The following is a 13,039-nucleotide window of genomic DNA, read 5'->3' as shown; positions in this document are numbered from 1 at the left end:
CTAGAACGCAGACACCCAAGTGAGCCTGAACCGGCCATAGATCCGAGCCCCCACATAAGCAACCCAGTGAGGAGGCAGGCTATCGTACTTTGTCGAACAGTGTAGATACATCACCACGGACAAATGGGTGCTGGACGTCCTTCAGCGAGGGCATGCATTGGAATTTCAACACAGGTGCCCTTGCATTCCTCCTGTGGCACGTCAAGAAATGCACACGGCTCTACTGCTGCTGGAGGGTCAAACCATGTTAAGAAAAGGGGCAATAGAGCCGGTCTCTCAATGACTCTGGGGCTCTGGAGTGTGCTCAAGATACTTTCTGGTATCAAAAGGCAGGAGGGTGGTGGCCAATCCTAGACTTAAGACTCTACAACAAGTACTTGAAGTCCCAAAAGTTCAGGATGGTCACAAACTGGAGGAAGGGGATTTTCTGGCAACTCTGGACGTGGAGGATGCATACTTTCATATCCCCATTCATCTCAAGCACCAGAAGCTCTGTGCTTTGTGGTCCAGGGATGACACTACCAGCTCAAGACCCTGCCCTTCAGCCTGAAATCGGCCCTCGGGGTATTCGGAAAATAATTGGCTCTGGTAGTTGTGCACCTGGGCCGAAAGGGCATAGATGTCTACCCTTATCTGGACGACTGGCAAATTTGCTCCTGTTCTCACACATTGGTGACCCAGCACATGGCGGGGACCATAAGCCTTCTGATGTCACTCGGATTCCCCATCAACTATCCCAAGTCCTGCGTGGTGCAATCGCAGAACGCTCTGTTCCTGGGTGCCCATCTCAACACGGTTGCATGTCTGGAAACCCCCTGGGAAGAAAGGGCGAAGACCATCCTGGAAGACAGTTCAGCGGCTGTCACCTTTGTCCATCGCAAGAGTCTGGTCCATCAAGTCTTTGTTGGACATGTCTTCCCTCTTCCATCTGGTCCCCTTTTGCAGGCTCCGGATGTGGCGCCTCCAGGTATTTCTAGACTCCAGGTGGCAGCAGTTCTCAGGCAATTGAACGGACAAGATCGACCTCAATCGGGCATTCCAGCAAGCTCTGCAGTGGTGAACAGTGCGCCCACATCTCACTGAAGGAGCCTCCCTTTCAGATTCCTCTCTACCAGGCTACGGTCCCCAAAGACGCTTCCCTGGAGGGTTGGGGAGCTCACACAGGATGATCGAACACCAGAGGCCTCTGGCTTTCGTAGGAGAAAGACTTGAACATGATAGTCCTGGAGCTCCGGGCGGTCTTCCGGACCCTCAAGACCTTCCAGCTGCAGCTGAAAGGGGAAGGTGGTGCATTTCTTCACCACCACCACCATTTTCTATATTCGGAAGCAAGGGTTGATGCACTCTCCCCTTCTCCCCCTTTCTCCCCAGTCCCTGTGGTACTGGGCTATTCTTCAGAGTATGTTCCTCGCCCGCTTTCACCTGGCACCAACCAAGAACACCATTGCAGACTCGCTCAGCAGGGAGTTGCAGATCTACGACGAGTGGGAACTTTAACAAGCGCAAGTGACTCTGCTCTTCAGCGAGTGGGGGTCCCCCCAGATTGACGTCTTCCCAACATCGGCCAACTCCAAGTGTCGGAAATGTGCCAGCAAGTACCTTCAGCCGATTAGTCTGAGGGACGCCTTCTCATTGCAATGGATCGGCCTCTCCCTGTATGCCTTCCCTCCGATTGTGCTCCTGCTACGTGTCATCAACACACTCAGACATTGCCATTGCATGAGGATCCACATCGCCCCTGCTTGGCCGCGCCAGATCTGGTACCCGGACCTGCTCCGTCCATCAGGCTGCCTCCACTTCCAGAGCTTCGCTCCAGAGAAGAAGGCACAATACTGCACCACGACCCCGCGTCTCTGAGCCTCATGGCATGGCTCCTGCCACCCTGGGGTTTGGCCGCTATTCCCTGCCAGTGGAGTGCAAGATGATTCTCGCCAAGGCCTGAGCTTCCTCTGTTGTCCTGTTGCAGCCACAAATGGAAACTCTTCACAGTGTGGTGCAGGACTCTGAAGATTACGCCTCTGCGGGTACAGGCTCTGCAGCTCCTTCCATACCTGCTTTCGCTGACAAAAGCTGGGCTAGCACATGCCTCCATCAAGGTTCATCTGGTTGCCATGTCCCGGCACCTGGCCAAGCCTTCTGTGTCGTCGCACAGGCTTGTCGAGGAGTTCTTCAAGGGGCCTCTTCAAGACTTTTCTGCTGTTGAAAGCTCCCGCCTCGGCTTGGGAGCTCAATGTTGTTTTGACTAATGTCCTGGTGCCCCCATTTGAACCGATGCATCTGGCCCCACTGAAGTTAAAGACTGCTTTCTTGGTGGCCATTCTCTCGGCCAGATGAGTCTGGGAGATCCGGGCCCTCTACTGCAAGCAGTCGTACTTAACCTTCCATGCTTCTAAGGTGGTGCTGCGTACCCTCCCCACCTTTTATGCAGAATGTTCTTTGAAGTTCCATCTCAATGAACCTTTGCTTTCTGTCTGTGTTCTTTCTGAACACTTCTGCACCTGCTGTAAGGCTGTTGCATTCTCTGGATGTTGCTCGTGCCTTGAAGTTCTAAGTGGCATGGACAAAAGATTTTCAGAAGACGTCTCAACTGTTCATCAGTTTTGGACCTGTGGCACACAGGAAGGCCATGTCTAAGCCTTCCATTTCCAGATGGCTCTCTGGCTGTCATGCATTGTCCTCATCAGGCCAATAGACCTCTTCTCGGTTGGCTGAGAGCCCACTCCACCAGAGCCATCCCAACACCAGCGTTTCTCTGGTGTTCCCCTTCTTGACATCTACAGGGTTTACGTGGCGGTCCACCCAAATCTTCACGAGATTCTACTGTGTCAACAAGGATTCCAGGGAGGAGTCCCGGGTCTGCAAAGTAGTGCTTCACAACCTGTTTGCTTGAGGTGAGTCTGTTCCAGGGGTAACTATATTGTTTCTGTTGAGCCATGCCACCTCCAATGTTTCTGTATATGCACTGCTGTGTAATCGGATTCATGCGCATGTGCATCCATGCAAGACCCATGCTGGAGAACAGGAACTACAAGTAAGTAACTTGTTCCATAGACTAAACACATAAAACAAAATTGTCGCCTCCGGCATGGATGCTGGAATCTGAATTGGGACACAAAAACGCTCCGCTTTGAGCGGTGAACACTCGTCCCATGTTCAGAAATGTTCGGATGGGCTGAAGCATACCTCCTCGAAGCTGAAGTGTTTCTGAAAAAATACACAAGCACAAAGGTTCATGGTTAACCAAAAGTGAAGGATCTCTATCAGATACTGTAATGAAAAGGAATGGTTCAACGTTCAAATTAAGATGAGTTTACTATTCCAACTTCCTCCATATCTAATGTATCGACGAAGGAAAGGTTCTAAAAGACTATGGGCAAAATGTCCTCTTTCATGGAGGGTTTGAAAATATAACTGCTGCAAGTCAGGAGAGCATCCCTCATTAAAAATACCAGTCCTCACATCATACATGTAGAAGAATTGTTGAGTTGGAGGACTATTTAGAAGAGAGGACCCTTAAAGCTCATCAGGCAATTGAGCCAGAGAAGTATCTATTGCAATCACCTTACATTATTGATCTTTTTAATACTTCATCCCAATCAGATGACCAGTGGTTTTACCATCATCTTTTAAAGATGGCAGTAGATTTGATTAGGATTGAGACTCATGAGCCTGAAGAGGATACAGACTTCATAGAATATATCCTTAAAGAAAACAAACCAATGGGTCAATTTATTACTCTACTAAAATCAGTTAAAAAGAGGATCACATCATTCCTTAACAGCCCAGCCCTTACTAAACCAGTCAATCTTTGTGATGAAAAAAGATTTAAGCCTGCGCAAGGAGAGCCACTATAAATAAGGGATCAACTTACACCAGACTCACTAGTCGTAACGACCATGCAAAAGTGTGCGGGGGACACTTATGGCGTCCAGAGTTGTCACCAGACAGAGTAAAAGGATGTATTCTCTAGGAAGAAAGGTGGCTACTTAAGCAGCTTTTTGGCATGAATTCCCAATTCAACTGTGCTCATAGGGCGATATGATAGAGCGCAATGGGATCAGTTGGATTATACATCCAGGAATTCCAGGAACCCCTCAAGTCAGATGCTAAAGATTTTTTAGGCTGGAAAGCAATTAGCTAATGCAGTCATAAAAAATGCCCTATATTCCACAGAGACAGCGGGAGGAATATTAATTGGTTTGGGAGTAGTAGTGAAAAGACATGCTTAGCAGTGGGGGGTTGAGTTTTAGGCCGAGGCACAAGCCATACTACTGGACATGCCAATGGAAGAAAGACAAGTGGTATCTATCCACCCTAACCTAGGAGTATTGCATAGAGTGCTTAACACCACCCGATCTACCCCGAAGAAACAGAAGACTACTCTGGAGCATCAACTTCACCTCTACTACAGGTAAAGATCAAACCGTTAATCGAGAAGGGACCAATAGAAGAAGTACCACAATCACATATAAACAAGGTCATTTATTCACTGTACTTCCTTCCAAAGAAAGACACAAAAAGACCCGTTAGTTGTAAGACTGGCAAACAAGTATGTAAAGCCCCAACATTTCCGAATGACAACCTTACAGGTAGTCATTCATCTTCTCAAAAGAGGTGATTATCTGGCAACTCTGGATATGAAAGATGCATGCTAACTAAATCAGGTATATTACCAATTCAAAGTAATCCCTTTTGGAATTTGCTGAGAACCTTGGGTGTTCACCAAAGTACTAGGTGTGGCGGCAGCACACCTTCGCTGAAAGGTTATTCCTGTTTATCATTATCTAGTCAATTGTTTAATAAAAGGGAAAGCCCACACCAATGTCGCCTGCAATCAGAGGCTGCAGTCAATCTACTGCAGAGCCTAAGGTTCTCAATCAACGAGAACAAAAAGTCTAGTCTCAAGACAGTCCAATCAGTTTCTATGGACTAATAATAAATATACAGCTGGCCCTGTTCTACCCTTCCAATGAAAGAGTATAAAATCTGCTTGGTGAAATCCCCTGTTACATATCCAGCAGGCGGATAAGTCAGAAAAGTCAAGCTCATGCTTGGAATGATGGAATGCTGCATTTTCATAGTACCTCATGCCAGACTCAACATGTGTCCATTTTAGCAATGGCTAGCACAAAACTAGTAACAAGCAGAGAGGGAATAGGACGATCTATTGGAGGTCACACACACATGCTGGTTTTGGCACTAAAATGGTGAACAAAAGTAAACCTGTTAAAAGGGAAACCTTTTGTCAACCCGCCAATATGCATAACCATTACCACAAGGGCATCTCTAACATGTTGTGGGACTAATTGCATACACTTCAAACCTCAGAGAACACGATCAGTTCCACTAAAGAAACAGCAAATAAATGTACTGGAACTTCTAGGTATCAAGATGGCGTTGCATGCTTTCAAACATCAGGTGATCCAGAGAAATATCCTTGTTGCAATAGACCGTACATCAACCATGTCTTATATCAGCACACCGGGTGGAACTCATTCCCCAAAGTTGTCCAAACTCATACAAAGCATTTGGAGTTGATGTCTTCAAAGGACAATACATCCCCACGCCCAACATGTTCCAGGGAAACACAACTATAAGACGCTTTAAGCAGAGCACAGGTGTAAGAATAAGAGTGGGAGTTGAACACAAGTACTCAAACACATTTTTGCTCAGTGGGCTCAGCCAACAGTAGATCTTTTAATTCATCCAGGCCTTCATGGAAGAAGGGAAGCGATTATACCACCTTTGGCAAACCCGCCACTAGGTTGGGAACTTAATGTTATACTAAGCAAACCCATTAGTCCATCATTTGAACCATTGCATAAAGCTTCCATAAAAGACCTCACTTACAAGGTAGCTTTCCTTGTAGCTGTCACTTTTATTCTCAGAATAAGTGAGCTTCAAGTAATATCGGCGATGGAGCCATTTGTTACAATGCAAAAGACCAAGGTTGTCTTAAGGACTCCCCTATGTTTCTCTCCAAAATACAAATCTAAGTTTCATGTTAACCAGTCAATTGAGCTACTAGCTTTTCTCCAAAATCCACAAAATACAGGGAAACGGACACTGCAATTTTTGGATGTTGCAAGGGCAGTCATGTACTATCTTAACAAGATAAAACTAAGGCAAACGGGTACATTCTTTGTGTATTTGCCAGCCGGAAGAGAAGGTGACTTTGTCTCAAAGGCCAGATGAATTGTAACATGCATACAACAGTGTGAAAGCCTTTCAAGTAAAGCACTTCCTTTCACTCCTAAAGCTCACTCCATATGTAGTACAGGAGCTATGCTGGCCTTCATTGCTAATGTGCCACTTGAAGCTATTTGCAAAACCGCAACATGGTCTTCTTTTCACACATTTACACAGCACTATTGTGTTGACACTCAAGCAAGAAAGGATTCTCGGGGGGGACAGGCAGTTTTAAAGCATTTGTTTTCTACTGTTCCTTCAGTTCACCCACCATCATCTTCAAGTGCGGCTTGCTAGCCTATGCAAAGCACGTGATTCGAGAACCACAAGCCTCCAAAGATAATCATTACTTACCAGTAATAGTTTTTCTGCGCCTTGCATCTGCTTAGATTCACATGTGCCCATACATCCTTCCATCTGCTGGAGATAAAGGTACAAAATGCTGCAAGTAGAAATAAGGTTATTAAAAAAAAAAAGAGAGAGGAAAAAAGGGGAAACTAGTTTGTCTTTTTTAGAATTTCAATAGAAATACATGTTACAGCACATAGTTTCATATTGTGAAGCTACTACATATTGACCACTGGCCAGAAAAATAATCGCACGACGTTGATGCCTCAAGGACCATAGGTACTGTACACTTAATACTAGAGATAGTGTTACAGGAACGGCCCAGGTCACGCACTTTTTGACTTTGAAAACAAGAGACAGACTATTACTGGTAAGTTTTGTTCGACAAAAATTTATATCGTTTTTCTTTAATGTGATTTTACATCTCTAGCGTATGTTAAGGCCTTCTAAATATAATATTTGTGTGAATTATGTCTAATTTGATTTATTTGAGTTATCTGTCTCACTGTACCCTTACACCACCCAGATATTATTGAAGTTGTCTTGCCTTAATGCTCTGCTGCATGACCTTAATAAAGTTTGGCTAGAACAAAGTTTCAGTAACTCTGTTAACTAACTAGGGTGACCTCTCAAGACCTTCCCTCAGGGCTGATTCGAAAAATCCTTCTCAACAATTTTATTAAACTTTTACACCCTCCCCATCAGAATCTTACTTCATACACCAGTTATGTCTGGCGGAAAAAAATATTGCAGTTGGGACTTAATTCCCTGCAGTTTGCTAGAGCATATTGTCAGTCTTCAGATTGGAAGCTATTGTTGCCTTACCATCCACTGTAAGCTGTTAACCTTCCTCACATCTTCATCCAAGCTTCACTAAAAAAAGCAATCCAATTCGAAGGGCAATTTTACCTTTTAAACTTGTCTTCTGTTATGAAACACAAATGGATCACATGTAGGGCAGAGATGAGACAAATCAACTTTTTCAGGGTGTTTGTATCATTATAAAGCAGTTCACTTGGCGTCAAATATTACATAAAAGTGACTCAAATGTCATCAGGATGGTCATTCACCGGTGTCAGCTCAGTTTCGAGGTTAAACCCATACATCAGTCTCTCTGAGGAGTGTTCAAAGTAAAGCTTCCTCAGCTTTCGTTGGGGATTGGCCCTAGTCCTTCCCGGTGGCTTCACGTATACCTCGCATTCGCTTTATTTTGGATGAGTCGGACATATAAAACTTAGGATTTCAAGAAAATGAAAGGCCTCAGTTCTTTACTCTTCAGACTTGCAAGCAAAGTCTCAGTCTCTTATACTCCCCTTGACAATTTTCTTGCGCAGGTAGGGAACAGTGGAAGACTACACCTGCAGATTCTCAAGTCTGCACTGGAGCCTGATGATTGTTCTGTACTTGGTGTCAGGTTAGACTTCGCACTAAACTAAAGCCTGACAGCATAGGAATACAGGAGGCCACCCTAGGCTGTCTGTGACATATCATGTGTGTCTCTTGTTGCCTGCCTTTATCTAGGTTCCAGCGTTAGGGCTTTCCAACCAATCTGTCCCTCATCCTAGCCAGCTTGCCCCAAGATCATTCCTAGGGATCTCTTTCCTAGTGTCTCCCCCTCTACTTTGAGATGTTCTGACTCCGGGCCTACTGCCTCTCAATTTCACTTCATGCTCATTCCTCCCCCACCTTGTACAACCTGTAAGCCTTAAGTACATAGTTTGCCAGTTTATCTTCTCCACATTTCTTTTCACCTCCTCCCTCCACAGTTCGTCTATTTGTTACGTCCTCGTTACATGCGCCTTCTGAAATACTTTCCTAAGACACCTTGCCTGCTTCTCAACATTGATTCCTCTCCCCACCTTCTTTGGAACTCCTCTCGTCTCCCCCACTCGCATCACCATCATCTTCCTGCTCAACTTCTCCTAAAACACATCTACATCAATTGCCGTCTTCACTCTTTAACCTCTGTAGTCTCCTGCTTTCCAGTCCCCAATTTTTCTTTTCCGCAGTATCCCCGGGTGTGTCTCGCTCCAACCGCGGGGCCCATTTCTTGCTAAGCTTCTCTCCAACAATCTGGTGCTTTAGCTCCCCTGTCACGTGGGACCGTTGGCTCCCATGTCATGTGGTATCTTTCGCTCCCCTGCATATCAAGAAAATTAGCTGATCTTCCCATGACTGATCTGCTCTCTCAGGCTCTTCAAGTGGGGCCTTAGTTGTTCATCGGTTGACCATCTCCCAGCTCCAGGTTCCTGGTCCCCATGAGACCCTCTTGCTGGCTTACTTGCTCCGCTGCCCTAGTGAGATTGCACCCTTTCATACCTGCTCTGTTTTCCTCCATGGAACATCCCTGCTCTGTCTAGAAAGGTTACCTGTTCTCCTGCCGCATCCTCCGTATAGTATTGGGTAACACCCCCTCTAGCTCTTCTCCCCCGATGTTAAGGGCTTAAGGTCCTTCCCTTCCCCTGGTTAGTTGGTCACAAGATTTGATACTCCTCGAACCTCCCCATACTCTCTGTAGATGGTACTACTTCTCTGGCCTCCTCACAACGCCCTCTTTTCCTCTGGCCTGCCTCCTGCTTTCTCCAATAACGCTCTTCCCTCTGACACCTTTTTCTTTCTCAAACCTCCCCCAGTCTCTCCCTCCAAACTCCAACTCTTTCGTCCTGCTGTCCTTTGAATACTCCCATCTCTGGTAACTCTCTGCGTAACTCCTTCCTCCAACTCTACTGTAGTGCTCTCTACCTAGGGACCAGTCAGTCTAACCTTAATAAATTGCAAACTGTACAAAATAATGCCTTAAGGGCAGCCTTAAACATCCCGAGACGCTCTCATATCTCCTCCGTCATATCGGATTTACGCTGGCTCCCGGTAAAACAGAATTGCCCTGAAAACCCTATCTTTGACTCAGAAATGTCTGAGCAACAACGTCCCACCTTACCTGTCCGCTCGCTTCTCACGCCACACCTCCACTCGACCTACCAGAGCAGCCCAAACTCACAGCCTCATCTTGCCTAGATGCAAACTCCAAAAAGCTGGAGGGGTGAGCTTCCCCGTCCTGGCCTCCAAACTCTGGAACACCTTGCCCACACCTATCGGAATTGAACAATCTTTACACTCCAAGAACAATGCTAAAACATGGCTGCTCTCCAAGACTCATGAGACCTTGACACAGTCCAGACTCCATGTGGGGTACAGGACTGAATATACATTTTCTCTCTGATCTGTCCCTGTATTATACGCTGTTAATGGTACCCCTCGGTACATGTATATATGCTGTATATTTTTGTAACTTCTGTAACTACTGCTTTTTGTAACATGTTTAAGAGTATGCAACCGGTTGCCCCTGGGCCTGGTTTTTTGCGCTTTATAAATAAACTAAAATCAAAACTCCTACACAAAGCTACCACACTTCCAGACTTCGGAAGCTACTTCCTATGCTATGGTCCCCATTTGGGTGCTGCTTGTCACCATAGGTTGCACTTGTATGGTGTGGGTTGAGGTGGGCCATGATTGGTCCATGTTCCTTAGGTCACGTGGGTGAAGGAGGGACATGGCATAAAGCTACTTTAGAACTTGCCACCATTGTGCATTTTAAAGGGTCCTTAATCTGCTGCAAGTCCTCTCCTTCCTCGCCATGGATGTTCACGGCTACTGTCTTTTCTGGTCTGTCCCCCTGGCTTCCTCATACGTGACATTGTACCATTGTAGATCTGGGATAACAGGCTGAGAATGCTTTGCTTTGATCACAGGAATATGCATTTTAAATTTTCCTGTGACCCAAGCACTTTCTGTAGAGTACTGTTTGTGTTTGTTTTCATGCGCAGTGAGCGCGCACACGTCCTTCTGGATTCTTTGAGTAGAGTTTCTCAAACTCTGCAGTGCAAAAGCGTCCTCGTCTCTTTCCCTGCACAGTAGTGCTGAGGGTCAAATTGTATTGCTGGCTTCATCAGTGAACTCTTGTGAAAGAGGTATAGTTCCCTTAATGGCCCACTTTGATGTTTCTTTGTAGTATGATCCTTTTCCATTTGTGGCCAATAGTGTTGGAGAAGGCTTTAAGACTGTTGTGACTGCTCTCATGGTGGCCCAGAGTGTCGGTAGGAGTGGTGAAGGTTTAAATGGTCATGTGATTGACCATTTCTTTAGTGGGAGGTGTAACCCAGTGTGAGTGGTCTGGTGATGCCCTGTTTTTCTTCCTGGCCCAGCTTCTATGACCTTGGGGTGGCTACTGGCCCCATTGACCACTGCACTCTGTGTTCCCAAGGTTCGACAGTGTTCTTCGCCACACAGTGAATTGAATTTTGGCCTTTTATCTAGGATATTGAAAGTGAAGTGTCCATTATAGTCTAGCTGTAACGAGCATCCACCGGTTACCTGGACAATATCCTCCAAGAAACAGTGATGCAGCAAAAGTCTTCCAAATGTGCCAGTATATGCTGCAGATCAACCCTCATATGATCGAGGATGAGGGCATAGTCTGCTTATAAAAGGCAATTAACCAGACCTAGAAACACCCTGGGTGTGAAGCACAAAGGTCAGGAGGTATGCTTGGAGATTGAGCAGCTATAAACAAAACGGTAGCAAATCCAGAAAAGACCCTTACCTCAAACCATTAAGTGTCATATTTATGTGTGCGCTGAAACTTCTAAATCATAGTTTGCATACCACTGATTCTTAAATTGATTATTGATACTGCCTGAGCGTTATATGTACAGTCACTTTTCACCTTACATATCTGTACTGCCACTTGTCTAACTTTATGCATTTCCTTAAGTCCCATTTTTCTTTAGAAAAGGGACCAGGTAATTTACTGAAATTAGGAATGTCTATATTTGATGGGCTCAATACAGAAACACATTATTTTGTGGGCGTCTGTGCTCTCCATTGCATTAAGGTCTTGTTTATTGCACTTGTGGCTTTAGCACTGCATTGTTTTCAGATGTGTTGATTCATACTTGGACTAATGGGTCACCACTTACTGCATGATTTATATAGTAACTTTGGACTTCGAAAGTCAGAGATAAATATATGTATTTTATCAAAGTCTTGTTGGGAACAAGTTACATTTTCATTTTGTGTGTGGATCTCAAAGATTTGCCATCTGTTGTCCCCATTTGTAAATGCTTGGGATAACTGCACTGGAAAGAGTGGAACATCCAAAATGAATGAATTCTTGATGGTAGTGGGAGTTTAAGGACAACTGTGGGCATAAGAACATCAATTGCAGAAAAACACATGTTTTAACCACCTGAATTTGTTTGTTGTATATTCTCTGCATTTCTAGGTGGCCCAATTGGATCCTGTTTAAAAACCAAAGATGGAAGTAAGAACATCGGCTATATTCAGATCAGTCCACAGGCTGCCACTGACGGATCTGTTAGTATTGTGTACCTGAATGGTGACAAGTGTACTGAAACACAGCGTTATTCCACCCGCATCCTTTTTCAGTGTGATAGAGTTCCAGTAAGTTCATCCCCAAGTGCATATTTACCTTTTTAAAGTATGGAATTTCAAGAATGGGTAATGTGAGAGGTCAGAAATGCGAATGGACAGTCAGAAATGTGAACGGACAACTGTTTAATTGTTCAAAATATGCAATTTTATTAGGATAGAAATTATATAAAAATGTGTCACTTTCCTTACTCTACTGTGGGTTTCCCTACCGAACAGAACAAAGGGAAAACACTCTAACACAGGAGTTATGGCCCTCACACTAAACATCAAATGCAAAAGAAAATGTATGGCATTTCAAAAGTAACATCAATAATATTCAGTGTCTTGATAACCTTCTAACAACCTGGGTAAACTCTCTTCCCCAGAATTCAAGGTATATTAAGCTTCAAGGTTTGTAAATAGAATATAATGGATTCCACTTAGGTTGCAAAGTCTCAGTTCAGTTCTTGAAGAGTCACTATTAAGGTAAAGATCTGTCAACCACAGTGCCAACAACCAAAGTTCTTCTAATGAAATAGACTTTCCACTTCCTCAGGATAGCATCAATGCTATTCTCAGCCACAAAGCCCTTTTAACACTTCCAGGTCTCCAAGAAGACTTGACACAGTTCAAAAGAAATACAACTTGTAGAATGTTAATAGAACAAAAGACTTGGTCAACAATAATTATTTGTCTTTTCAGGGTAGAATTCACAATAGGTATATTTGTCAGGTTGACTTCTCAGTTCTGTTGCTTCTACTTCAACAACTTCACCTCTACCGTCGTTTACCCTGAGAACATTGCCCTTGTACCCATACCATTCCACTTCATTTGAACTACTGAAGTCTTGCATCCACTGACAACCCAAATATATACCATCACAGCTTCAGTACTTCGTATTTTAAAGACCGGTTTTGACAAGATTATCTTTAAGGCACTGCAACACCTTCAAATAGGCAAGGCACTCTTCCTCTGAATATCTCTTCAAAAGGAGCAGCCTCTGTGCCTCTCTTGCCTGTCCACAACCACAAAAGCTTCAGTATTTTATATGAGCAGAAAGGTTTCCCTTCAA

At 44.7% G+C, this 13,039-nt stretch overlaps 1 protein-coding gene across 1 annotated transcript in view; it reads left to right on the top strand.

The window, feature by feature from the left end:
- IGF2R (insulin like growth factor 2 receptor) overlaps positions 1–13,039 on the top strand; it is a 2,762,372-nt gene that overhangs the window by 1,438,922 nt on the left and 1,310,411 nt on the right. Inside the window, 1 exon segment of the mRNA XM_069606818.1 lies at positions 11,819–11,997. Within this exon segment, the coding sequence (XP_069462919.1) occupies positions 11,819–11,997 (179 nt within the window).

Source organism: Ambystoma mexicanum, chromosome 4p (assembly GCF_040938575.1).
Source record: "Ambystoma mexicanum isolate Mex_15411 chromosome 4p, UKY_AmexF1_1, whole genome shotgun sequence".
NCBI lineage: Eukaryota > Metazoa > Chordata > Amphibia > Caudata > Ambystomatidae > Ambystoma > Ambystoma mexicanum.
This window is presented reverse-complemented; position numbering and strand designations above follow the sequence as displayed.